A 26,431-nucleotide genomic window follows, 5' to 3' on the forward strand; every position below is an offset into this window, starting at 1 on the left:
CTTTCCTTTCAGGGATTGTCAATCCAGAGTGATTATCTCCTCAGTTGAGGCCTCTCCCCTTGATCGTAGGCTTTGTCCCCCTGGTGGCGAGTCCGAACTCGCCGTCGGTGCTTGGTCTCCTGTGATTCAATACAGTCCGATGGACGTGTGCAGGACCGGGTATAATGTGGAAGGGCTCGGGGACGCTTTGCTCATTAATCTTATATTGGGTGTTCCTGGTTGCGTTCTCGTCCACTGCGCACCTCCAGGACAGTAGCCGCTGTGGGGCACAGTTTATCACCCCGGGTCTCTTCTTTCCGTAACATACAGTGTCCGCCCCGTCCTTTCCTCCAAGCTGCGGTAGGGCGAGCCGTCTGTCGGGGGTTTTCCCTGTGAGACTGTCTCTCAGGTTTATTGTAGCCGGTTTCGCCCTACGTGTCCCGTTTCATTGGGGTTTCGGCTATTCCGGCTCTCCGCGGCGTTAAGGGGCCAGGTTCACAGCGGCGCCACCTCGCACCGCGTATCACCCACCTTCAGGTCCTGTCTCCGGCTCCCCGCTCACAGCGCTGCTCGTTCGTGGTGGAGGGCCGCCCGTTGACTGCGGGCAGTGTCCTCCTCTTCGGGGCTCTCAGCTGCGGGGCCTGCTCCAGCTTCTCTGCTGTTCGCCGCTCGTTGTTGCCTTGTTGCCTGAGGGCCTGCCAGTCGTCCCAGCGCTCGTATGGTGGCTCGGCTTCACGGAGCGATTTCTGGGTGAGTCTTCCACCGTTTTTGCTCCGGATTCTCACCACATGGGGGGGGGGACCTTCCGACAGCAGCACGTTCATTTTTACCACGGGGGGGGGCTCAGTCCACTTTGGGGGCCGTGGTAGCGGAGCTCACGCGCAGAGCATGCCTGTCCGTGCGCCCCCTGGTGGCCACCTCCGGAGCGGTCTTCTAAGTCCTGTGAGGGTGCCCCGGCGACGGGGGTCCAACAAAAGGCTAAGCACCGCGAGTCTGCGGGCACCGGGAGCGCCGAACAGTCGGGCTCCTTGGCTGCCAGGCAGGGCGCATCCTCCCCGGCGCCATCAACCACGAGCCAACGCTCTGGCTCGGGTAGCAGGAAGTCCGAGAACCCGGCGAAGCTTCTGGAGAGGCCCCGGTCGATCTCGAAGATTCCGGCAGAGGGGGAGCGGGGCTCGGACCCTCCCCCCAAGGTGAAGGCCCCAGGCGTCCAGAAGGTGACGATGGCCTTAATTCACCCTGCTAAGACCTCGATTGAGGATGTCGCCACGGCCCTGGCTCAGCCTGTGGAGGCTACACCAGTGGAGGCGCCCTCAGGACCCAAGGCTCCCTGCCACCGCGGAGGGAGTCGTCATTCAGGCCCATTGAGAAGACCCCACAAAGTCCTCGTTGGAAAAGGTGGGGGAGGGGATGGTGGCCGTCGTGGATACGGACACAACCTCTGAAGAAGAGCTCATCGAAGTCGTGGAAGTGGCCCAGCCCATCGGGAGGGATCCCGACGAGGGCGACGACGAGAGCGACGGTGTCGCCGACAAGGCTCCTCAAGAGCCCTCGCGCCCATCGTTTCCGGCACCACAGGACACCTCGGCGGCCATTTTGTCAGCGATTCAGTCCTTATGCTCGGAGATAAGGACAAGATTGCCCCTTCCCCCGACGGAGGTACCTGAGCCAGACCTGATGGGGGAACTGGAGCCAGTTCCTTCGGAGAGTCCACCGCATAAGAGGAGGAGGACGCATCCTATGCCACCTCTCCCACCTCTGCGGCCTGCTCTGCCTTCCCCCGGTCTACTACCCACGGGGATGATACAGGCACGGACACAGCAACGACAGGTACAGATGACGACGGAGGCGACGACGGGACGTGTCCCCCTCCCCCCCCCTGCTCGGGCGTCCCCGCACGACGAGATTGGATCCTTTCATGCCATGATTTCGAGGGCATCTGAGCTTTTTCAGCTCTGCCCAGAAAAGAAGAAAGAAGGGTTCCTTTACCAACGGCGCAAGGCTAAAAGGAAGATGGTCCTCGCCGTACCGCTTCTTGATGACATCTGGGATGAGGGGCTCGCCCTCCTCAAGAACCCTGCCACCGCGTCGGCAAAGAGGGACCAGGTACGAGAAGAAGTACTGGGTCCCCGACGCTGCCCCCATGTGCCTTCGGGCACAACCTACCCCGGATTCGGTCGTCTCGGCGGCGGCAAAGAAGAAAGCTGGGGGGGGCATCGGCCTCGACATCAACTTCCCCGCCGGACGGCGAGGGCAGGAAGTTGGACACGATGGGACGACGGATCATCTCATCCGCAGCGACAACTATCTAGGCGGCCAACGCCCTGGGTATCGTAGCCCGCTAAGACAGGGAGTTGTGGTTCAAAATCGCCCCTCTGTTGGACTTCCTTCCGGACGCAAAAAAGGCTGAGGCCCTTGAAATCCTACAGGAGGGGGAGATTGCTTTGGACCACGCCATCACGGTGGCAACGGACATCGCCGACACCGGTTTCCATCAGTTGGGCAACAGAGTTTGCTTGAGACTACGAGGATGGCTCAAGGCCACAGATTTCCGCCAGGACGTACAAACCAAGGTTTTGGACATGCCCTTCGACGGGAACAACATGTTTGGGAAGGCGGTTGATGAGTCCCTTCAGGCCATCAAGACAGACACAGAGACTGCCCGGGCACTGGGAGTGGTCCAACAACGACGGCCGTCCTTTCAGAGCTCCGGAGGCAGACAAGGTGCCTCCAAGGGATCCGGCAGTGGCTCCTCCACTTACCGCCAAGCGGCAAGATCTTCGTCCCAGGAAGCCTACAGGGGACGCGGCAAGTCAGGTGGTGCCCGTCGTCGACAAGGAGGTCAAGGAGGCAAGGCGGCCTCCAAACAAGATTGAACCGACCGTGTGGTCGGGCCCCCGCCGAAGCACCCCAGTGGGAGGCCGGCTGGCGAGGTTCGTCAGCGTGTGGGAGTCCATCTCCACCGACCGTTGGGTGCTGGGTGCCCTGGCCCAAGGGCACGCCCTCGAGTTTCAGAAGAAGTGCCCTTGTGTTCCACCTGTGGCCAGGAAAGAAAATCACATCCCTCAACTACTGTTGGAAGTAAGGGCGATGGTCAAGAAGGGTGCCATCGTGCTCGTCCCAAAGAGGCTCCGGGGCTCCGGAGTTTACTCAAGGTACTTCCTCGTAAAGAAGAAGACAGGAGGATGGCGCCCCATCCTGGACCTACGACGACTGAACAAGTACATCAAGGCACAGAAGTTCCGTATGGTCACCCTCCATCATGTGCTGGGACAGCTGGAGGAGGGCGATTTCCTGTCGTCGTTGGACTTGGAGGATGCGTACTTCCACATCCCCATTCTAAAAAGACACCGAAAGTTCCTCAGGTTCGTGGTCCAAGGGTGGCACTACCAGTTCAAGGCCCTCCCGTTCGGATTGAAGTCGGCACCCAGGGTGTTCACCAAATGCCTCGCACCGGTGGCGGCACGGCTGCGCCTACAGGGGATACCCCTACCTGGACGACTGGCTCATCTGGGCAAGGACAAGGGAGCACGCCGTGGAGCACACTGCGAAGACTGTCAAGCTGCTCAAGGACCTGGGATTCTCCATCAACTTTCCAAAATCCCACCTGGTTCCGTCGCAAGTCGCCCTGTTTCTGGGAGCCAACATCGACACAGTGGCGCGGCTGGCCTCGCCATCGGAGGAAAGGACCAGGACCATTCTGGGCAAGGTGCAGCGTCTGCTGGCCACGGACATGGCCAGGGTAAGATCTATCAAGTCCTTCCTCGGGATGATGTCCTCCTGCATTTATCTGGTGCGCCTTTGCAGGCTTCGGATGAGACCCTTACAGGAGTTCCTCGACACCCGCTGGATCCAGTCGATGGGCAGCTTCGAGGACAGGATCCCTCTCAACGATACGTTCCGTCAGGCGATCCGGTGGTGGGGTACCCGCTCCATCTGTCGGCGGGCACGGATTTTCAGACCCCAGCTCACCAGGTGACGGTGATGACGGACGCCTCCCTGGAAGGTTGGGGAGCACACTCCGGAGATCTTCACGCGAGAGGCCTTTGGCTCCCGGAGGAGAAGTCCACATCAACATCTTGGAGCTCCGCGCAGTGTTCTGGGCCCTCAGGTCTTTTCTTCCGTCCCTCAAGGGCAAGGTGGTGAGGATCTTCACCAACAACACCACCACGATGTTCTACATCCGGAAGCACAGCGGAACCAGGTCCCCGGCCCTATCCAAGGAGGCCCAGGATCTTTGGCATTGGGCCGTCGCCCAAGGGATGTTTCTGGTGCCTCTTCATCTGGCAGGAATAAAAAACACGATCGCCGACTCACTCAGCAGGGAGCTGCGCTCGTGCCGCGAGTGGGAACTATGCCAGGATCAAGTGGATCGACTCTTCCGACGATGGGGCGAACCCCAAATCGATCTCTTTGTGACGGCGACGAATTCCAAGTGCCGGAGGTTCGCCAGCAGGTTCCCCCAGCTGAGGAGCATGGGCGATGCTTTCTCGTTCCCCTGGGACGGCCTATTTCTTTATGCGTTCCCTCTGCTGCCATTGCTGCTCCGGCTCATCAACCAGCTCAAGAGGTCCCGGTGCAGGATGATCCTCGTCGCACCGGCGTGGCCGAGACAAATCTGGTTCCCAGACCTTCTGGACTTGTCAAAGTCCCCACCAGTCAAGCTGCCAACCGACGCAGACCTTCTCTCCAGAGAAGGAGGCTCCATTCTTCACCACAACCTGGAGTCGCTGAACTTGCAGGCCTGGCTCCTGCAGCACTAGAGTTTGGAGGGTACGACATCCTGGCTGACTGCAGAGAGGTTCTTGCAAGGGCCAGGGCGTCCTCAACTCTCAAGTGCTATGGACATAAATGGAAGAGGTTCTCTGTCTGGTGCCGTGCACAGAAGATTAACCCGCTGCGGATTACGGCCCCTCAAGTACTGCCGTACCTACTGTCGCTGGCCAAAGCTGGACTGGCTCACGCCTCCATCAAAATACATCTGGCTGCGATCTCCCGATATACCAGGATGACGGGACGGGCGTCCTTGTGGTCTCATCGCCTGGTGAAAGAATTCATGAAGGGACTATTCCTATCATTCCCGCCGGTGAAGGCTCCTGCCCCGGCGTGGGAGCTTAATGTGGTGCTGACCAAACTCATGGGGGCCCCATTCGAGCCTATGCATTCGGCGCCTTTGAAGTTCCTGTCAAGACGGCTTTCCTTGTGGCCATCACCTCCGCACGACGAGTGGGAGAGATCCAGGCCCTATCTTGCAAGCCTCCATACTTGGCTTTTCATGACACGAGGGTGGTGCTGAGGACACACCCATCCTTTATGCCCAAGGTGCCGTCGGATTTCCACCTCAAAGAGCCCTTGGTGTTGCCAGTTTTCTTCCCGTCGCCTTCGTCGTCGGCTGAGAGGACTTTGCACTCGCTGGATGTAGCTAGAGCGCTGAAGTTCTACGTGGACCGCACGAAGAGTTTTCGGAAGACGTCGCAGCTGTTTGTGAACTTTGGGACTGTGAATCAAGGGACGGCTCTCTCGAAGGCTTTCATTTCCAGATGGCTCTCCGGCTGCATCATGCACTGTCACCGGTTGGCAAACCGACAGCTGCCCGGCCGTCCGAGAGCCCATTCGACCAGAGCGATCGCTGCCACCACGGCGTTCCTGTCTGGTGTGCCCCTGCTGGACATCTGCAGGGCTGCGACGTGGAGGTCAACGCACACCTTCACAAGATTCTACTGCGTCCAGGGAGGAGTCCATGGTCGGCCAAGCAGTGCTGCGCAACCTGTTCGCCTAAGGTGAGCCTGGTGAGGAGGTAAGAGTTGCTTAATGTTGAGTTGTTGTATTGCTTAATGTTGAGCCTGTTGCCACCGCCCGTGGTTGTGCTTGTGTGTACTGCTATGTATTCTCTTATTCATGAGCATGTGAATCCATGCCAGACCCCATGCTGGAGAAGGAACAAGTTACTTACCTGTAACTGTTGTTCTCCAGCATGGGTCTGGCATGGATTCACATGCGAACCCTCCCGCCTACCCCTCTGGGGCTCTTCACTTGGTCATACTGCCACTTTACGTGCTACCAAATCTGAGGATGGCTGCCGGAGGCGGGGCTTAGGGAGAGGGCAGTCATTGGCTGGGGGCAGTATGACCCAGAGACCAGTGATTGGTTACTACTAAGAAAGACAGATCAGAAACGAAACTGATAATGATTTTTTTCTATACCGAGGATTCCCGGCCTGACGAGGGGGAATATTCATGAGCATGTGAATCCATGCCAGACCCATGCTGGAGAACAACAGTTACAGGTAAGTAACTTGTTCCTTATCATGGCCTCACGAAGAGAGGGAGGAAGTGTGCCGACTTCGCAGGTCTCTTCTCATAATGCTAGTATTGTGGGGCCAGGATGGATTTATAACGTTTGTAAAAGTCCATAGGGAGACCATCAGGACCCGGGGCCTTGCCCGCAGCGAGTGCATCGATGGCTTCGGTCAGTTCTTTGACGGTGAAAGGTCTATCCAGGGAAGGGAAGCGGAGGCGTCAAGAGATAGGGCCGTAAGAGGGAGTTCCTCTAGGTAAGCGTCGCTTTCAGAGACATGAGGCTCATCCGCTTTAGAGTACAGATGTGTAAAATGCGAGGAACTCTGTGGTGATGTCCTGAGATGAGGTAGATAAGAGTGCCATTGGTCTTTTCGATTGCCGGGATGTTGGGAGCGCCAAACTCGTGTCAAATTAGCCTGGCCAGTACTCGGCCCAGCCGTTCGCCTTCCCCATACCGTCTAACTGCCCGGGGATTGTCAAGGAACTTAACTTCCCGCTCTGCAAGGCCGCAGAACCTATCCGGCTCCTGACCCAGTGCTGCAAGTACCGTGGAAGAGTGGTTCAGAGAATATTGGGATTCCAGTTCGGCCAGGGACGATTCACAGGCAGCAAAATCTTCTCAAATGTTTTAGGATGCCACAACCTTTAGATATGGCTATACCACTGACGTATGCTTTGAATGACTCCCAAAGGGTGGATAGTGAGGGTATCGAATCTGTGTTGACCTCAAAAAAAACTCCTCAATGGAGGACTCGAGTTCAGAAGCGAAGGTATGGTCCAGAAGGGCATATGGCCCCATTCTCCATTGTCTTGCCCTTTCAGAGTCATGCCCCCAAATTAGAGAGACTACCACCGGGGAGTGATCGGACAGCGTTCTGGGGAGGATTGCCAGGTGGGACAGGCACCTTATTAGTATGTCGGACACTAGCCATCTATCTATTCTTGAATGTGAATGTGAATCATGTACCGATGAGTAATAAGTGTACGTGCAGGAGTTTGGGTCGCCAAGCGTCGACCATAGCCAGTCGGGGTACAGTTGTGAGTATCGTGTAGGCTGCCCTTGAAAGTTGGCGAGGTCTGGAGCCCGACCTATCTAGGGTAACATCTGAAATCGTGTTAAAGTCACCACCCCATATGATCGGTGTCTGGGGGTAACTTTCAAGAATCTAGGCCAGTTGCAGGCAAAATTCAGGGTTGTCTGTTAGGCCCATATATATTCAAAATGGCTACCTCTTGATTTTGTAATTTACCAACAATATCTCCCAAGGGGGTCCGCATGCGAATGGGAGCAACTGAATTTTAGGTTCCTGTGGATTAGGGTGAGGGTACCTCTGCTTTGAGTAGAGTAATTTGTGTAGTACCTCTGGGGTCCCCATTGTTTAGCAAATCTCTCACATTGTTCGGAGCGTGCGTGGGTTTCTTGCAAGCATAGGACTTGGATACCATGACGCTCAGCATAGAGTTGTATTTGTCGCATCTTTCTGTAGTTGCCTAGACCCCTAACATTCCAGCTCATGAAGGTTATGGTGTTATCCGCCATCTACGTGGAGTGGTGGTCTGAATTTTGTACTGTGGGTTCGTGTTGGTCCACGCCTTCTCGGCTTAGGCCCATGCATTACCCCATCCGGGGTCCTGTGTAGTATTAGTATGTCACGTGTGCCCTCTCTGGTGGTTGCCAAGGTTTTTCTAACATAACTCCCAATCCCCCCACCCACATCCCTCCCCCAACTTGAGGAATGAAACCCAATACCCAACAAATCGTCAACAAACAGCTCGGCATCAACGCCTGGGGGGCTGTTAGCAGTCCTAACCGTGGCGCGACGGACTGGAAGAGGGTGAGGATAGTACAAAATACAGTAGGAGTAACAAGTGCATTCAGCTTAGGTTACGTGAGTGGAGGATTTATGGCAAAGACAGGTGGGTCCCCGCAACATGTTTATGCATTACCATTGATTCCAGCCATGACACATCATGCTTGCGAGCATTTCGCTAAACCAGGCTCCCCTGCAGGGGGGCCGGCCCACTACAAGCCCTGGAGTGACCGTAGGGTATCAATAATAGTCAAACAAAGTGAGATTCTTCCCCTAGGGAAGGTCAAAGCGTGGAGGGTCACCCTAACAGGAATAATCAGAAGTACATTCAGATTAGGGGTATGTGGTCTAGAACCTCCATGAGTGAGCTTAAATGCGGCCCATCACTGCCCCAACTCAACAAATATGTACCATAACAGGTTCGGCCTGTGGCAGCAGTGGATTAGCCAAGGAAGTGCTCACCGAGGAACCTAGAGGCCTCCTCCAGGATCGTAAAAAAGAAAGTTTTGTTGGAGTGTTCAATGCAGAATTTTGCGGGAAACAGCATGGAATACCTGACTCCTAAGTCTCGAATTCTCTTTTTTACAGCTATAAACGATTGGCGCTCCCGTTGCACCGCCACTGAGTAGTCCGGGTAGAGGTGGATCCTATTTGCACCCAGGAGAAGTTCTCCCTTGATCCTGGCCGCTCATAGGAGGGCGTTGCGGTCCCGGAAATTTCGAATCCTGGCTATAATGGGTCGCGGTGGAGCGCCAGGTGTGGGTTTTGCGGCCAAGGAGCAGTGTGCCCTCTCAATTGCGAATTGCGAGGAGTTTAGGGGCATCAAGGAGTGTCATTAGGATGCGTTCCACATAGTCCTCCATGGGCTCTGAGATATTGTCCTCAGGTATTCCAATAATGCGCAAATTGTTCCGTCTCGAGCGGGATTCGAGGTCGTCATTTTTCTTCTCCAACGCCGTCACCCGGTTGGTGAGCGTAGAGTCTGCTGCGCGTAGAGAGCCCAGGTCGTCTTCGGCAACTCCCAATCTGGTTTCGATCTCGGCGAATCTTCCATCCGTTTTTTCGATATGGGCTTTAATGGAGGAGATGGTCCCATTCATGTCATCTAGTTTTGTATGGAGTGTAGTGAAGCCATCCCGAATATATTCCAGCATCATCTGCGAGTCGTCTGGAGCCGATGGGGCAGAGGTAGTAGGTTGCCCCTCGGGGTCCTCTGGGACAGGCTTGGATGGCGTTTTAGTGAACATGTTTAATTAGCCTTGCTTTTTCCCAGCACCAGCTCCCTTGGTCATGTTGAGGGTCGGGTTCAGGGTCCGGAATCCCGGACGAAAGTAGGCACTCAGAGGTAGTGAGAATCCCACAATAGTAGTTGCAGATTAGGGATACTTGGGCCTACAGTTATGTAGCTCCCCGGGCCTGTGGGTCAGTGTCCAACTTATGCTCCCAGTCCTCTTTCAAAGAGATTTAAGCGTGTCCCGATGGGCCGGGCCTGCCCTCGTGGCGGCAGCGGTGGGGGGCCCCCCCCGGGACAGAGTCTGTGGCAGCGAAGGCACCAGTGGTTCAACACAGCAGGGCCGGTTTAGTATGGGACGGGCGCCGGGGCCCAGGGCGGCGCCCCCCCACACCAAGTGGGCGTATGATAGGCACCAAGATCAATGTGTAGGGTTCACAGGGTTGGATTAGTCGGCCAGGTGAGTATACAGACTAAGGGGAGAGCCCCAAAACAGATCCAGTATCCGGGAGTCTCCAATGATATCAAATCCTCTGGTTGAGTAGGAAACGCTAGGCAAATAATTCAGGTTCAGGAACCGGGGACCTAGACAGGAGTGGGCCCACAGAGGAAGTGTGGCTCCCCTGGTCACGACCGTGTGCTAGGACTATCTGGGTCAATGTAGCTTTTCGGCACTGTGGGTCAGGGTCAGTGTCCAGTTTGCCGCAAGGTGCGCTTCAAGCTTTCCTGTTAAGGCTAGTACGTGTCCCCAAATGTGCAGGACTCAGACACGTGGGAGGGCGACACCCAAGGCAGAGACGTTGGGGGACAAAGGCACTGATGGTCCAGTATAGCCCGGTCAGCTCAATGTAAGGTGGGCGCTGGAGCTCAGGGGATCGTGTGGTGGGTGACCGAGTCACCGTGGCGCTGGTGCATAAGGTGCCGGCACAGTGGTCATGGATTAGAGTGGGCAGAGAGCGCGCTATCAGGGATCCCCTCGTTGGTCCTTAAGTAGGACGTTGGTATATTGGGTATGAAGAGGTGGGGGGGAGTGGAGACCCCCAGTGTCCGGGGTGATGAGGGCTTCAGGCCCCGAGTCGCTCCCTCAGGGGCGCTCAAGTTGTTGGGTGGCTTAAGTAACTGCGGTGGGAGAGCTGGAAGCCACCGCAGATTCGCACACTATCGGGGGAGGAGGGGGACCCAGGCCAGTCCACGGCCGCAGAAGTAGAATCCCTGCGTTCGAGCCCGCTCCCCGCACCTTGATGTCGTACCGTGGCCCGAGAGCCGCAGGAGGGGGGGAGCGAGGGAGACGGGCCCGCACTGTAGCATGGGACAGCCGCGTCGGCTCCGACCGTTCGCAGCTCCGGCTCCGAATGAGAGGGGGAGCACAGGTCTCAGGCTCCGGTCACCAGCTCGCGATGGTACCGTGCAGCCGCAGGACCGCCAGGAGATTCGTTGGGCTGCGTGGCTATTCAGCGCGGGACGCGCGCTCCGATGCCCCTCCACCACACAGGCCGCCTGCGCCGGGGGGTTGGGTGGCTTCACTGGTCCGAGCTCCACGGAGCTCTGTCCCCGGGCGAAAACAGCCGTCAGCAACGCCTCGTAGTCGGTGGTGATAGCGAGGTTCACAGGGGGTCTCCAGATCCCAAATTTGGCTCGAGTGTGGAAAACAGTGCAATCGCGCAGCCACGGCAACAATGGATGTTCCAAATGTATTTTACGAGGTTATATCGAAGGATATGGGCCCTCGTAGCCCAGAGCTACACACTCAGGCGGCCATCTTGCTTCGGCGCAACAGCGCCCTCCCACCCGCCTCCCCGTATTTTCTAATACCGAAACAAGACGGAGGATTGAGACTCATCTTGGACTTGAGATGCTTGAACAAGTTCCTCAGGAAGGACAAGTTCGAGATGGTGACTCTTTCTCAAATCCTTCAGGATTGGTTGGTATCATTGGACCTTCAGGATGCTTACTTTCATGTGCCTATCAATCACTAGCACAGAAAGTACCTGAGTTTCGCCATTGGCAACTTGCACTATCAGTAGCTGTGGCAGCGAGTCTCAGGAGAGGGGGGATTTACGTCTACCCCTACCTAGAAGATTGGTTGATCAGGGCCAACTCGCTGGAACAAGCCTTAAATCATCTAAATTACACGTGCCATTCCCTCCACAGACTGGGCTTCTCCCTCAACTTCAAGAAGTCCCACATGATACCATCACAAAGGCTCCAGTTCATCGGAGCAGTCTTGGATACATCCCTCGGAAAAGCTTTGCCCCCAGAGGTGAGGGCTCAAGACATTCAACAGATGTCCAACATCTTCCGGCCTTCGCCTTTCTGAGGTTGCTTGGCCTCATGGCATCCTGCATTTTTCTGGTGCCAGAGGCTCGCCTGAGAATGATACCTTCAGAGGGCTCTCAGGAACCAATGGTCTCAGTTCTCGGGAAGAATTTCAGATCTCCTACAAATCCCACACAGAGTCGTACTGGATCTTCAGTGGGGGACCTGTCAGGAGAACATCTTGAGAGGAGAACCTTTTTGGCAACCACAGTAGTGACGGACGCCTCACTCATGGGGTGGTGAGCTCATACCAATGATTTGACCATCTGCGGTCGTAGGTCTCAAGCGGAGTCCAAACTAAATATCAACCATTTAGAGCTGAGAGCAATCGGACTAGCACTGAAGGCTTTCCTGCCATCGGTACGGGGAAAGAATGTCTTGATAATGACAGACAACACAGTGGCCATGTTCTACCTCAATAAGAGAGGAGGCGTAGGGTCACTACCACCGTGCAGAGGCGCAATGCAGTTCTGTTACTAGGCAATACAAGAAGGAATCTCTCTATCGGCAGTGCACCTAGCCAGAGAGAAGAACATGACGGCGGACACTCTGAGCAGGCAGAGTGCAGTCTCCCATGAGTAGGAACTAGCTCAGGAAGTCCTTCAAGAGATCTTCACCCTTTGGGGAACCCCTCAAGTGTATCTGTTTGCGACCGGTGTCAATAGGAAGTGCGAGCTGTACTGCTCCAGGGAATTTCCCCCGAGTGGAGTTCTAGGGGACGTGTTCGTGGTGGACTGGGAATTCCCACTCCTTTAAGCGTTTCCTCCAGTCCCGGTCATTCCTCATGTAATAAGGAGGTTGAGGAGCTTCAGGAAAACCATTACCCTAATTGCCCCGGATTGGGCCAGGAGAATGTGGTACCCGGACCTTCTAGACATGTCCATCTGTCCTCCGATTTGTCTTCCACAAAGAGAGGATCTACTCTCGCAACAGGAGGGTCAGGTTCTCCATCCGGATATCAGGACTCTCAGCCTTCACGCATTGGTTTCTGAGAGACTGAGATACAAAGATTGGGACCTCCCGGAGGACGTGATGGAGGTGTTGCTTTCGGCCAGAAGGCCAGCAACAAAATCTTTATACCTCTGCTGATGGAATAAGTTCTGCAGCTGGTATAGAGACAAGAATGCTGACCCTTTTTCATCATGCAATACACCAATGGTGTTGTCTTTTCTGTTATACTTAGCAAATCTGGGACTCCAGATTGGTACGATCAAAAGTTACCTAGCAGCACTTTCTATCTTCAAGCGTACTGCTGAGGAAGTCTCCTACTTTAAAATACCTCTGGTAATATAATTTTTGAAGGGGTTAACTAATGTTTATCCCCCAACCCCCTTTAAGGTGCCCCTGTGGGATCTAAATTTAGCCTTAAACTTTTTAATGGGTACTCCCTTTGAACCTCTTCATTCGTGCCCATTAATATTACTTACTTTCAAAACTGTCTTTTTGGTGGCAATAACATCTGCCCGAAGGCTGAGCGAGTTACAAGAATTGTTTTGCAAGCCTCCTCACACTGTCTTTCACAAGGACAGAGTAGTGTTAAGAGTGAAGCCTAATTTCCTTCCCAAGGTAGTATTTGAGTTCCACATTACTCCGAGGATAACTTTCCCTTCTTTTTATCCTCCTCCGCATCCAGTGAAGAAGGAAGAAAAGCTGCACAGACTCGATCCAAAGCGTGCTTTGAGTTTTTACATTAGCAGATTTGCTAACCTGAGAGAAACTGACCAATTATTCGTGGGTTACACAGGTCATAAGGTGGGTCTGGCCATCACCAAACAAACCATTTATAGATGGATCATTTTAACAATTGCAGAATGTTATACATTGGCCAGTAAAGACCCTCCAGAACACACATGATCCCATTCAACAAGGGGTATTGCAGCTTCGTCAGCTCTTCAGAGAGGAGTTCCATTAACGGATATTTGTGTGACTGCCACATGGTCATCTGCACACACCTTTTCAAAATTCTATAGCCTGTATTGCTCCACTAGCCAAGAATCAAAATTTGCAAAGGCAGTAATCCACTCTGTGCAAACTTAATTACTCTATTTTTACTCCCACCTCCTGATAATATTACTGCTTTGGGAGAGTATCAAAAATAAGGAATACGTGGGAGGACACAATCCATTTGAAGAACAAGTTGCTTACCCCCTTGCAACGTTCTTTCGATTGGATGTTCCTCCTACGTATTCCTTATCACCCCCTTCCTACGTACCCTGCAGTAAAACTCCCCTTGTGGTTACAGTCTGCACTCCCTCAAGGGTAGTAACCGTCTATTTTAAGACGATCCTTTGCTTCAAAACGGAACTGAGCAACGGATGCTGTGCACGCTACTTGTACCTGTGATGACGTCGATACCGGCACAGTGGCCTCCGAGATGGGGCATTGACGCACAGCGCCCTCTGCTGGGAAACTTTTTTTTCCAAAGCAGCAAGCTGGATATTGGGAAATATCAAATATAAAGAATACGTGGGAGGAACATCCAATCGAAAGAATGTTACTAGCGGTAAGTAACTTGTTTTTCTCACTCAACTTCAAGAAGTCCCACATGACGCCTTCCCAAAAGCTGCAATTTATTGGAGCAGTGCTGGATTCTTCCTTGGGGAAAGTTTTGCCCATGAGTTAAGTGCTCAGCATATTTTGCAGATGATGGAACGATTTCAGGATGCCCATCATTTTCCGGCCTTCAATTTTCTGAGATTGCACAGCCTCATGGCATCCTGCATTTTCTTGGTGCCAGAGATCCGTCTTCGAATCAGATCACTCCAGTGGGCTCTTGTATTCGAAAAATCACAGTTCTCTCGCAGAATGACGGACCTCAGTCAGGTTCCAAGAAAGGTCGCACAGGATCTCCTGTGTTGTGCCTGTAAGGACAATGTGTTGATAGGGGAAACTTTTTGGCAACCACGGCCGGAGGTGACAGTAGTCAGACTCCTCCCTCACAAGATGGCGAGTGCACATGAACGATCTGACAATCAGCGGTCGTTGGTATCCATCATAGTCCAAACTACACGTTAACCTTTTAGAGCCAAGGACAATCAGACTGGCGCTGATGGCCTTCTTGCCTTCTGTATAGGGGAAGAACGTCCTGATAATGACGGACAACAGAGTGGCCATGCTTTACTTCAACAAGAGAAGGAGTTGTAGAGTCACTACCACTGTGCAGCGAGGCAATGCAGCTCTGGTTTTGGGCTCTTCAAGAAGGAATCTCTTTCAACTGTTCACCTAGTCGGAAAAGGAAACATGACAGCAGGCACTCTGAGCAGGCAGTCCTTCTAGAGATCTTGGACCTCTGGGGAACCCTTCAAGTGGATCTGTTTGTGTCCAGTATCAACAGGAAATGCAATCTTTTCTGCTCAAAGGAATTTTCTCAGAGAGGAGCTCTGGGGACATATTTGTGGTGGATTGGGATTTTCCACTCCTGTATGCGTTCCCACCAGCCGCTGTAATTCCTCATGTCATCAGGAGGTTGAGGAAGTCCATGATCCTAATTTCTCCGGGTTAAGCCAGTAGGCCGTGGTACCCAGACCCTCTAGACATGTCCATCTGCCCTCTAATCCTTCTTCTCCAGAGAGTTGACCTACTCTCGCAAGAGGGAAGCGTTCTTCTTCACCCAGAAATCAGAACTTTGAACCTTCATGTGGTGTGAAGAGGTTAAGATACAAGGATTTGGGACCTTCCAGAAAGCCTGATGCTTTCAGCCAGGAAACTAACAACAAAGGCGCTATACTGCTGCCTTTGGAATATATTTTGCAACTGGTGTAGAGCTTAAGATATTGATCCATTCACTTGTGACATTGCCTGTTTTATATTTTTTTTTTACATCTGGTATAATGGGGGCTACAGGTGTCTACCTCCAAAAGGTTACCTAGCGTCGCTGTTGATTTTTATGCGCTAGCCTCTACAAGGGTCTTACTTTAAGGTTCCCATTGTTGTTTAGTTCCTCAACTGACTACCATCTTCCAGCAGGTTTCTTTCATAGTGCCGGTTGGGACCTTACTTTGGTTTACAATTTCCTGATGGGAACTCCTTTTGAGCCTCTCGACTCTTGTCCACTTAGACTATTGACTTGGAAGACCATTTTTCTGGTGGCTATCACTTCTGCTAGCAGAGTGACTGAGCTCCCGCCATTGTCATGCAAAACCACCCTTTACTGTAATTTTTTAAGGAGACAGTAGTTTTGAGGGTTTGCCCTCCTTCCCAAGGTGGTGTTGGAATTTCACCTGGTGCAAAGAATAGTTCTACTTACTTTTTACCCACCACCTCAGCAAGATAAGGGGGAAGTTAGATCTGAAAAGAGCTTTAAGCTTCTAAATTAGCAGACGTCCGACTAGACGACCAACATTTTATTGGATATACTGGACATGGATAAGGGCAGGCTGTTACTAAATCGACGTTAGCCAGATCGATCATCCTATGTATTTCTTATGGCTTTCATTCCCCGGCGGTGGGGCGTGTAGGCCATTCGCACTCCGGGATTTCCTGGTGCTGGATAGCTTTTTTTTGTTGTGTCCGACGAAAGACACGCTTCTGAGCAAGCGTGTCTCACGGCGGAGAAAGAAAATCACCCAAAAAAATGGCTGCTGCCATTAAAATGGAAGAGGGACTAGGTCCCTCTTTGGATGACAGTGGCTATTAAAACGTTCATAAATAGCTGCCGTCATCCAAAAAGGGACTTAGTCCCTTTTCCATTTTAATATCAGCAGACATATTTTTGTTTCTGCGTTTTTTTTGTGGAACCGCCACGGTCGGTGTGTGCAGAATCGCGCCCGGGAAAGGCGGATTCTGATTGGTCGGACAGCCTTTCCCGGTGCGAATGAATGCTCTTCTTGGAAAGGATGTCCCTGATAAATTAAGGGCGCATTCCACAAGAGGAGTTGCCACCACTTTAGCCCTTCAAAGAGGTGTGCCGTGCAGGATATATGTAACGCCACAACCTGGTCTTCGTTTGATGCCATCACTTAGCATTACTGCCTGGATTTCTTGTTGGGACAGGAAGCTAGGTTTGGCAAGGCTGTTCTTCAAAGCATAAATCAATAGAACATACTTTAATCCCTCCTCCATCTACAAACTGCTATGGGAGTCTAGCAAAGATGAGGAATCTGTGGGGACACGATCCATTAGAAGAACAAATTACTTACCCCTCGTAATATTCTTTCTGATGGATGTTTCTCGCATGGATTCTTCATTGCCCTCCCAGCTTGCCCCTCTGACCGTGGGTGAAATATTGCTATTTAGACCGTCCTCTCAACGTCTAGGTGCTTAATTGATCCTGGAGACAGCTGTGCAAAAAGACGGGAAAATCTTGAACTAAGGCAACAGCCGCAGTGTGTGCAATTTATACCAACGTTGATTAGGCCAAGGGACCTATAGGCGCACTGCGCTCTGGTATCCAGTGATTATAACAAAGAAAAAGAAAAATTAACGAAAAAAATACCAAAAAATAAATATATGGGTGTGTGGGGCAGTTTGGTGGGGGGGGGGGGGTTAGAAGTGTGGGGTAATTGAGGGTTTCCGGGGGCGGTCCTCCCAATTAAAATAAAATTTGATGTATTTTTTCGTTAATATTTCATTCGCTATTTTTATATTCATTGTAATCGCATAGAACCACTGCGCCCTCTGCTGTCAAAGTTTCCAAAGCTGCAAGCAGGATATCGATCTATATCAAACATGAGGAATCCGTGCGAGGAACATCCAATAGAAAGCACATTAGCTGGGAGGGATTCTTTTTTTCTGATCCATTGAAACGGTTGCTGCTGCCTTAACCCAATGTAAATCTACCCACCTTTTTAGAATGCAGACTTATGAACATATACTAGGAAGTAACTTTCTTTTGTGGCTTCTGTAATGTTAGCATTAAGCCACACCTTTAACTACAATCCACTTGTCTAATGTTTGTGCTTCTGCTTGGATCAGATAGATAACATGCATCTGATCAGCAGTTGTGAAAGAAAAAGTCCTGGGACGAGGATGAATATCTTGCAGTATGTGGCTTAAAACCTGAGTACCTCCTACTGAATGTTACACTTGAAAACCACATGGTTTCTGCTCCCACCCACCCACCCCTTCCACGTCCTCGTAGGGAGGCAGGAGAAGGGTACATCACTGAATGTACCACTGCTAATATCCTCTTATAACAAGTTTACAATGTGAACAAAGTTGAGGGCTTTGTTAGAGAATACATAATGGACAATGGGCAGCATTAGGTAAGTGTTTTGGAATGGGCGGAGACCTTCTGGAAGAGGATACTTAAAAGGAGTATACATTCATTTTCTTTTAATGGATGAAAGAATGCGATAGTGGTCATATGATCTAGATCTATGCTGAGGTAATGTTAAATACACCTGGAGTTGGTAAGTATGTGCATTCTTTTGTTGTTGGCACTATTCTAACGATTATGATTTTGTGCTGCACCTGGTGTATATGTAGGATTGTAAATCTCAAATAAGATGCACACATTAGTCTTCAGTCACCATTTGTGCACCGTTAAGATATTCCCAGGGAGTCAACCTAGCCATGCAAAAGGAACTGCCCTGGAGTGGCTCATTTGAACAATCACTTATTGGGCTAGTTGAGCAAGAATATCCAACTGTGAGTGACTATAAAAGCTTTTTGGTATGGATTATGTATGAAGATGTTGAAAGGTACCTGTAAGGTAAGTGTATGATGTAAGAAAATCAATGGGTTGCTAAGTGTCTTTAGTAACAGGGCCTACTCTACTATCTACAGTCAGACAGATAGCGACAGCTGTACAAGTGAGATGAAATGTCTGCTTATGAAGAGAAGACAGCAAAGGTAAGGCAAGATGTTGATTATATGTTTGTTTGCGGTCACGGTGTAGGATCTTGTTCTAACACGGCTTTAAGGTTTCCATAATATCCATTCTGTGTGCTTTGGGAATCAGGTTTACTGTCTTTTGCACTAGTACTTTAAATCCACTGGTGATATGCACTGGCACTTTGACTCAGCACCATGTTGCTTTATTAAATGGCTACCAGATTGAGGACTTTGCTTGAAAGTTATGTCATTGTTATAATGGTACTTGAGATCTAGAATACTTTTCTGATAATGCTAGGCTTGTCTAGTAATGCTAGACTTGTCAGCTGCCTTCAGTATCCAGGAACATGAGATAATCATGATAGATTAGTCTCTTTGGCCGGGTTTTCTAAAGATGCCTTGAAATGTTCTCCTCATTCTTATAAAAAAGCTCTTCTTGCATTTCCCTCACTAGGATTTAAACTACACTGATGGATTTCAGCATTCCTTAGGGTTCCTCCCTTTCCCCGCACCTATTTAATCGTTATCTTCAACCTTTTCCCAATTTCCTCAATGCTATGGAGATTGTCCATCACTGCTACGTAGATGACACCCAACTCGATTTCCAACTTTCTAACAATCTCATAAATGACAAAGCCACATTCAGCGTTAATCTTCATTAAATAATCGATGTATTCTAACTTACAAAGCTTGAGTTGCATCTTTCTACACTTTGCACACCGATTGCACTTTAGGGCTGACTTTTTTTAAAAATAGATAACTTAAATCCCTCACTGCAGTCCAGCGTTATATCTTTGGGTATGATCTAATATTCGTATTTGAATACAACCTCACAAGCCATTTCCATTGTCCATAAGATTCCCCAGGCCTGTTTTTTTTCTAAATTTGCTCCATTACTTGAAGACCATCCTCTTGGCCATATAGCCAGAGCAGAAGTATGTTCTAAGCTTAACTATTGCAGTGCCCTATACTCTCGCCACACAAAAAGCATTGTTTCGCAGCTGCAGTGTCTTCAGAATAAAGTTGTCCACTTAGTATTCAATTGTTCTGTTTTCTCTCATATCACTTCATCAGGGGGCAAGAATTCAAGTCGCAATCTACTACCCAGCCATCAAAAAGATACTTGCCACCTCAATTCTATACATACACACAGCAGACCATCTATTACTCGTGAAGAGTCAAATATCACTAGCCAATGACTTGATGAGAGTACAAATGCTGCACTCCAACGGCATTCTCCCTAGGCTTCATGGACCCATACATAGAGCTCGGGGTACTTCCAGTCTACAAACATCATCACAATTGCAAAGCAATCTTGCATTTTCCCTTTCCCCTCGAAACTCACCCCCCCACTCCCCTTCCAGATATGCCAGACAGCTTGCAGACCTTGAAAATGTCCAGGGAGTGCAGTTGCCATCCCCATAACATAGCAATACATATTTCAAATGGATTGTGTCCTCCCACGTATTCCTTATCTTTGATAAATCCACATCCAGCTTGCTGGCCTCCTATTTTTTTTTTTCTTCAGTAGATGGTGCTGCGCGTCGACGTCCCTCGAGTCTGTGTCCCTCGAAGGCATCCATATTGGCGCCGACATCATCAGATATAAATAGTCTTGTGCAGCGTCCGTTGCTCAGTTCTGTTTTACCGCGCTTCGTAAGCCTCGGAGACGAAACGCTCGGTTCCTTAGTGAATCTTTCCAAAACTTTGATTTTCTTGAAGAAAACTTAAAATCTGCGATGGCATCTTCGTCCGCTTCGACGCCAGGATCCGGTTTAAAAAAATGCCGGGATTGTGGGATGAAGATGTCGTTGACCTATCCTCACAGAGTCTGCCTGTGGTGCCTGGGCCCAGAGCACCAATGCTCAGAGTGTGATGAATGTATGTCCATGACGGCGAAAGCTTTGAGGTAGCGTAGGGGGAAGCTGGAAAAAGGTAAGACTGTTAAACCCTCTACCCCTTCGAAATTGTCCTCGGCCGAGTCGAGACATTCGTCTCCTCGTCATCGGAGTAAACATTCACGCTCGAGATCTCGAAGTGGTTCTCACCACTCATCCAGATTGAGACATTCAAAGAAGAGGTGCTATAGATCACCTTCCTCTTTGTCTTCCAATTCACCAAAAAGGGTCACCTGCCCCACGAAACACAGCTCTCCAGCTAAGTGGGAAGATTTTGCAAAAAAATGCTAAGGGTCTTCGAGAAAGCTGCCTTGTCCCCCTCGGAGATGCCTAGAGGTGATACCCGGGTGAAAGACCCGAAAAAGAGAAACGCTGTGAGTCGTCGACCTCAGTGAATAAAAATCCTCGAGCGCGTCACAATCCCTCGAGTAGAGACCAGAGCCCTTCGCACAAGACTGCGTCGTCGACTGCGATTTCGACGCACAAAACTATGCCATCATTGCGGTCGTTGGCCCCGACGAAAGGGAAGTTCTTGAAACCTCATGCCCCAACCACGCCATCCGCGCCCGAGGCTGCGAGGGATCCTTCGAAGGCGTCCAAAAGGACTTCGGCTCCATCGACGACATTGAGCAGAATTCCGATTCTCTTGACGACATTGAGGCCATACTCGAGTATGTCGATGCCGTTTGTGAGTTTGACGAGACCTATGACGTCTACATCGACAACTACAACCCTATCTCAAGCAGTGTCGACCAATTTGGTTCCTTCATCGCTTGAAATGGGTTTTATTCCTTACCCACGTTCTGACTACTTCCGAGCTTTGTCCTCTATGCAGAAGGGGAAGACTCTGATAATGAAAGGCCCTTTGGCTTATGAAAGGCCCTTTAGCTTACAATCTACAAGAATTCCTGTTCCAGAGGAGCATTAGCCAGTACCACAATCCGCAGATTTGCCTGGTTGCGGAAATCTAGTTTTGCTCTTGGTGTACAAGCCAGACTTCTAAATATGCCCTTTGACAGCACCTCTCTATTTGGCAAGAAAGCTGATGACAGTTTGGAGAAATTGCAAACCTCCAAAGGGGCAGTCTAATCCCTTGGGGCTGCAATTCGTCAAACTCCAAACCGCCTCACAGGAACATCCTGGAGGGGAAAGCCCTTTAGTTTTTACTCCGCATTCGGAAAAAGCAGAGGGCAGCCAGCTCAAAGGGGCCAGAGATGATTTACCTGTGGTGGACGGTCAAAGGTACCAAGTCCGCCGCATCAGCAGGTGGGTGCTGCCTTACCCTCAGCATCTGCGCAAGCTGCTCCAAAACCCCTCTGAGGTGTCTCCACACAAAACGCCAGTTTAACTCAACATCTGACAGAATGGCAGGCTATTACATCAGATGCTTGGGCATTGGAGACAATTGCCCAAGGTTACTGCCTGCCTTTCCTACACCCTTCTCAGAGTCATCCACCGGGGAGCAACTCTTTGAGGTTTCCAGACCAGCTCCTTATGCAGGAGATTTTAGACCTGCTAGAGAAAGGTGCCATAGAACCGGTACCTGTAGCGCAGAGGAACAGGGGTTGGTACTCCCCATACTTCCTATTCTCCAGCATGGGGTCTGGCATGGATTCACATGCTCATGAATATTCCCCCTCGTCAGGCCGGGAATCCTTGGTATAGAAAAAATCAGTATCAGTTTCGTTTCTGATCGGTCTTTGTTAGTAGTAACCAATTATTGGTCTCTGGGTCATACTGCCCCCAGCCAATGACTGCCCTCTCCCTAAGCCCCGCCCCTAGCAGCCATCCTCAAATTATTACCGCACGTGCAAGTGTTGGGAGTCCCCGTGCTTAGTTCTCGAGCTTTTGCTGCGTTTTTGCGCTTTTTCAGGAGATTTTCTCATCTCGGTTAAATAGAGCCTCAAGCTCCACCGTTTCTACTTCCGATCAACGGGAATCCGTTTTGGAGTTTCTACGCCCTTCAAGGGTGAAGATTTCGTCGAGTTAAGCTTTTGGAGGATTCCAGAAGTTCCGAGGCCTACCCCGGACATGGCCCAGGAGAAAGGGAGCTCGACGCCCGGGAAGCTATTCAGGACCTGCCCTGGATGCCAGCTTCAGAACGTTTTCATGGAGGACGAGCATTCGTTATGCCTCTACTGTCTCCATGAGGACAAGACGCACAAGGAAAAGGACTGCGCGTTTTGTGGGAACATGTCGGAGCGGACCATGAAGGATCGCCACCTCCGTCTCGCCAACTGGCTTGAAGGTAAGAGCCCGCTAGGCGAGAAGAAAAAGAAGTCCGAGCGGTCTTCTAAGTCCTGTGAGGGTGCTCCGGCGACGGGGGCCCAACAAAAGGCTAAGCACTGCGAGTCCGCGGGCACCGGGAGCGCCAAACGGTCGGGCTCCTTGGCTGCCAGGCAGGGCGCACCCTCCCCGGCGCCATCGACCACAAGCCAACGCTCTGGCTCAGGTAAGAGGAAGTCCGAGAACCCGGCGAAACTTCTGGAGAGGCCCGGTCGATCTCAAAGATTCCGGCAGAGGGGGAGCGAGGCTCGGACCCTCCCCGCAAGGTGAAGGCCCCAGGCGTACAGAAGGTGACGTTGGCCTTAATTCTCGATTGAGGATGTCGCCGCGGCCCTGGCTCAGCCTGTGGAAGCTACGCCAGTGGAGGCGCCCTCAGGTACCAGAGTCTCCCTGCCACCGCGGAGGGAGTCATTTTTCAGGCCCATCGAGAAGACCCCCACGAAGTCCTTGTTGGAAGGGGGGGGGGGGAGTGGCCGTCGTGGATACGGACACGACCTCTGAAGAGGAGCTCATCCAAGTCGTGGAGGAGGCCCAGTCCATCGGGAGGGATCCCGACGAGGGCGACGCCCTCGCTCCCGTTGTTTCCAGTGCCGCAGGACACCTCGGCGGCCATTTTGTCAGCCATCCAGTCCTTATGCTCGGAGATAAGGACTAGGTTGCTCCTTCCCCCGACGGGGGTGCCTGAGCCAGACCCGACGGAGGAACCGGAGCCAGGACCTTCGGGGAGCCCACCACTTAAGAGGAGGACGCATCCTAGGCTTCCTCTCCCGCCTCTGCGGCCTTCTCTGCCTTCCCCCGTCCACTACCCAAGGGGATGATACAGGCATGGACACGACTACGACGGGTACGGATGACGACTGAGGCGACGACGGGACGTGTCCCCCGTCACCCCCTGCCCGGGCGTCCCCGCCTGACGAGATTGGATCCTTCCATGCAATGATGTCCAGGGCATCCAAGCTCTTCCAGCTCTGCCCTGAGGAAAAGGAGGGGGTTCCTTTACCACCGGCACGAGGCTAAAAGGAAGACTGTCCTCGCCGTACCGCTTCTTGATGACATCTGGGATGAGGGGCTCGCCCTCCTCAAGAACCCTGCCATGGCTCCTGCGAAGAGGGACCGGTACGAGAAGTACCGGGTCCCCAACGCTGCCCCCTTGTGCCTTAGGGCACAACCTACCCCGGACTCGGTCGTTTCGGCGGCGGCCAAGAAGAAAGCGGGGGGGGGCATCGGCCTCGACTTCAACCTCCCCTCCGGACGGCGAGGGTAGGAAGCTGGATGCGATGGGACGACGGGTCATCTCATCTGCAGCGACGACCATCAAGGCGGCCAACGCCCTGGCCATCGTAGCCCGCTACGACAGGGAGTTGTAGTTCAAGATCGCCCCTCTGTTGGACTTCCTTCCGGATGCCAAGAGGGCTGAGGCCCTGGAAATCTTGCAGGAAGGAGAGATTGCCTCGGACCATGCCATTACGGTGGCTACGGACATCGCCGACACCGGTTTCCGTCAGTTGGGCAACAGCGTTTGCCTGAGACGACGAGGATGGCGCAAGGCGATGGATTTCCGCCAGGACGTTCAGACCAAGGTTTTGGACATGCCCTTCGATGGGAACCACCTTTTTGGCAAGGCGGTTGATGAATCCCTTCAGGCGATCAAGACTGACACGGAGACGGCCCGTGCACTGGGTGTGCTCCAACAGCGACGGCCGTCCTTTCAGAGCTCCGGAGGCAGACAGGGTGCCTCCAAGGGAGCAGGCAGCAGCTCCTCTACTTACCGTCAAGCGGTAAGGTCTTTGTCTCAGGAGGCCTACAGGGGACGCGGCAAGTCAGGTGGATCCCGCCGTCGTCGCCAAGGTGGTCAAGGAGGCAAAGCGGCCTCCAAGCAAGATTGAACCGTCCTCCGGGTCGGGCCCCCACCGAAGCACCCCGGTGGGAGGCTGGCTGATGAAGTTCGTCGGCGTGTGGGAGTCCATCTCCACCGACAGTTGGGTGCTGGACGCCCTGGCCCTGGGGCACGCCCTCGAGTTCTAGAAGAGGTGCCCCCGCATTCCTCCCGTGGCCAGGAAGGAAAATCACGTCCCTCAACTGCTGTTGGAAGTACGGGCGATGCTCAGGAAAGGTGCCATCGAGCTCGTCCCGAAGAGACTTCGGGGCACCGGAGTTTACTCAAGATACCTCCTTGTGAAGAAGAAGACAGGAAGATGGCGTCCCATCCTGGACCTGCGACGACTAAACAAATACATCAAGGCACGGTAGTTCCGGATGGTCACCCTCCAGCATGTGCTGGGACAACTGGAGGAGGGCGATTTCCTGTCGTCGTTGGACTTGGAGGATGCTTACTTCCACATCCCTATTCTAAAGAGGCACCGAAAGTTCCTCAGGTTCATGGTCAAAGGGCGGCATTACCAGTTCAAGGCCCTCCCGTTCGGATTAAAATCGGCGCCCAGGGTGTTCACCAAGTGCCTAGCACCGGTGGCGGCGCGGCTGCGCCTGCAGGGGATCCACGTCTACCCCTACCTGGACGACTGGCTCATACGGGCAAGGACAAGGGAGCTCGCCGTGGAACACACTGCGAAGTCTGTCCAGTGGCTCACGGACCTGTGGTTCTCTATCAACTTTCCAAAATCGCACCCGATCCCGTCGCAAGTCGCCCTGTATCTGGGAGCACAGCTCGACACAGTGGCGCGGCGGGCCTCACAGTCGGAGGAAAGGATAAGGACCATCCTAGGAAAGGTGCAACGTCTACTGGCCACGGACGTGGCCAGAGTGAGGTCTATCAAGTCCCTCCTCGGAATGATGTCCTCCTGCATTTATCTGGTGCCCCACTGCAGACTTCGGATGCGGCCCTTGCAAGAATTCCTCGACGCCCACTGGATCCAGACGACGGACAGCTTCGAGGACAGGATCCCGCTCGACGAAGCGTTCCGTCGGGCGATACAATGGTGGGGTGTCCGCGCTCATCTGACAGCGGGAACGGGCTTCCTAGCCCCGGCCCACCAGGTGACGGTGATGACGGATGCCTCCCTGGAAGGTTGGAGGGCACACACCGGGGGTCTCCACGCGAGAGGCCTTTGTTGCTCGGAGGAAAAGACTCTCCACATCAACATCTTGGAGCTCCGCGCAGTGTTTTGGGCCCTCAGGTCCTTCCTTCCGTCCCTCAAAGGCAAGGTGGTGAGGATCTTCACCGACAACACCACCACAATGTTTTACATTCGGAAGCAGGGCGGAACCAGATCCCCTGCCCTGTCCAAGGAAGCCCAGGATCTGTGGCATTGGGCCGTCACCCAAGGGATGTTTCTGGTACCCTTTCATCTGGCAGGGATAAAAAACACCATCACCGACTCACTCAGCAGGGAGCTGCACTCGTGCCACGAGTTGGAACTGCGCCAGGATCAAGTGGACCGACTCTTCCGACGATGGGGCGAACCCCAGATCGATCTCTTTGTGACGGCAGCGAGCTGCAAGTGCCGGAGGTTCACCAGCAGGTTTCCCCAACCGAGGAGCATGGGCGATGCTTTCTCGTTCCCCTGGGACGGCCTGTTCCTTTATGCATTCCCGCCGTTGCTGTTGCTACCCCGGCTCGTGAACCAGCTCAAGAGGTCCCGGTGCAGGATGATCCTCGTCGCACCGGCGTGGCCGAGACAGATCTGGTTCCTGGACCTTCTGGACTTGTCGGCGTCCACACCAGTCAAGCTGCCGACAGACGCGGATCTTCTCTCCAGAGAAGGGGGCGCCATTCTTCATCATGAACCAGAGTCGCTGAACTTGCAGGCCTGGCTCCTGCAGCACTAGAGTTTGGAGGATACGACATCCCGGCCGACTGCAGAGAGGTTCTTGCAAAGG

General features: G+C 52.6%; 1 protein-coding gene across 3 annotated transcripts in view; it reads left to right on the forward strand.

The window, feature by feature from the left end:
* ZC3H6 (zinc finger CCCH-type containing 6) overlaps positions 1 to 26,431 on the forward strand; it is a 1,150,225-nt gene that overhangs the window by 128,128 nt on the left and 995,666 nt on the right. Inside the window, exon 2 of one of the 3 annotated variants that reach the window (XM_069607786.1) lies at positions 18,363 to 18,428. The exons of the other annotated variants lie outside the window; for them this stretch is intronic. Within the exon in view, the coding sequence (XP_069463887.1) occupies positions 18,363 to 18,428 (66 nt within the window). The remainder of the gene's footprint in view (positions 1 to 18,362; positions 18,429 to 26,431) is intronic. 3 annotated transcript variants of the gene reach the window in all.

Source organism: Ambystoma mexicanum, chromosome 4q, assembly GCF_040938575.1.
Source record: "Ambystoma mexicanum isolate Mex_15411 chromosome 4q, UKY_AmexF1_1, whole genome shotgun sequence".
Lineage (NCBI taxonomy): Eukaryota > Metazoa > Chordata > Amphibia > Caudata > Ambystomatidae > Ambystoma > Ambystoma mexicanum.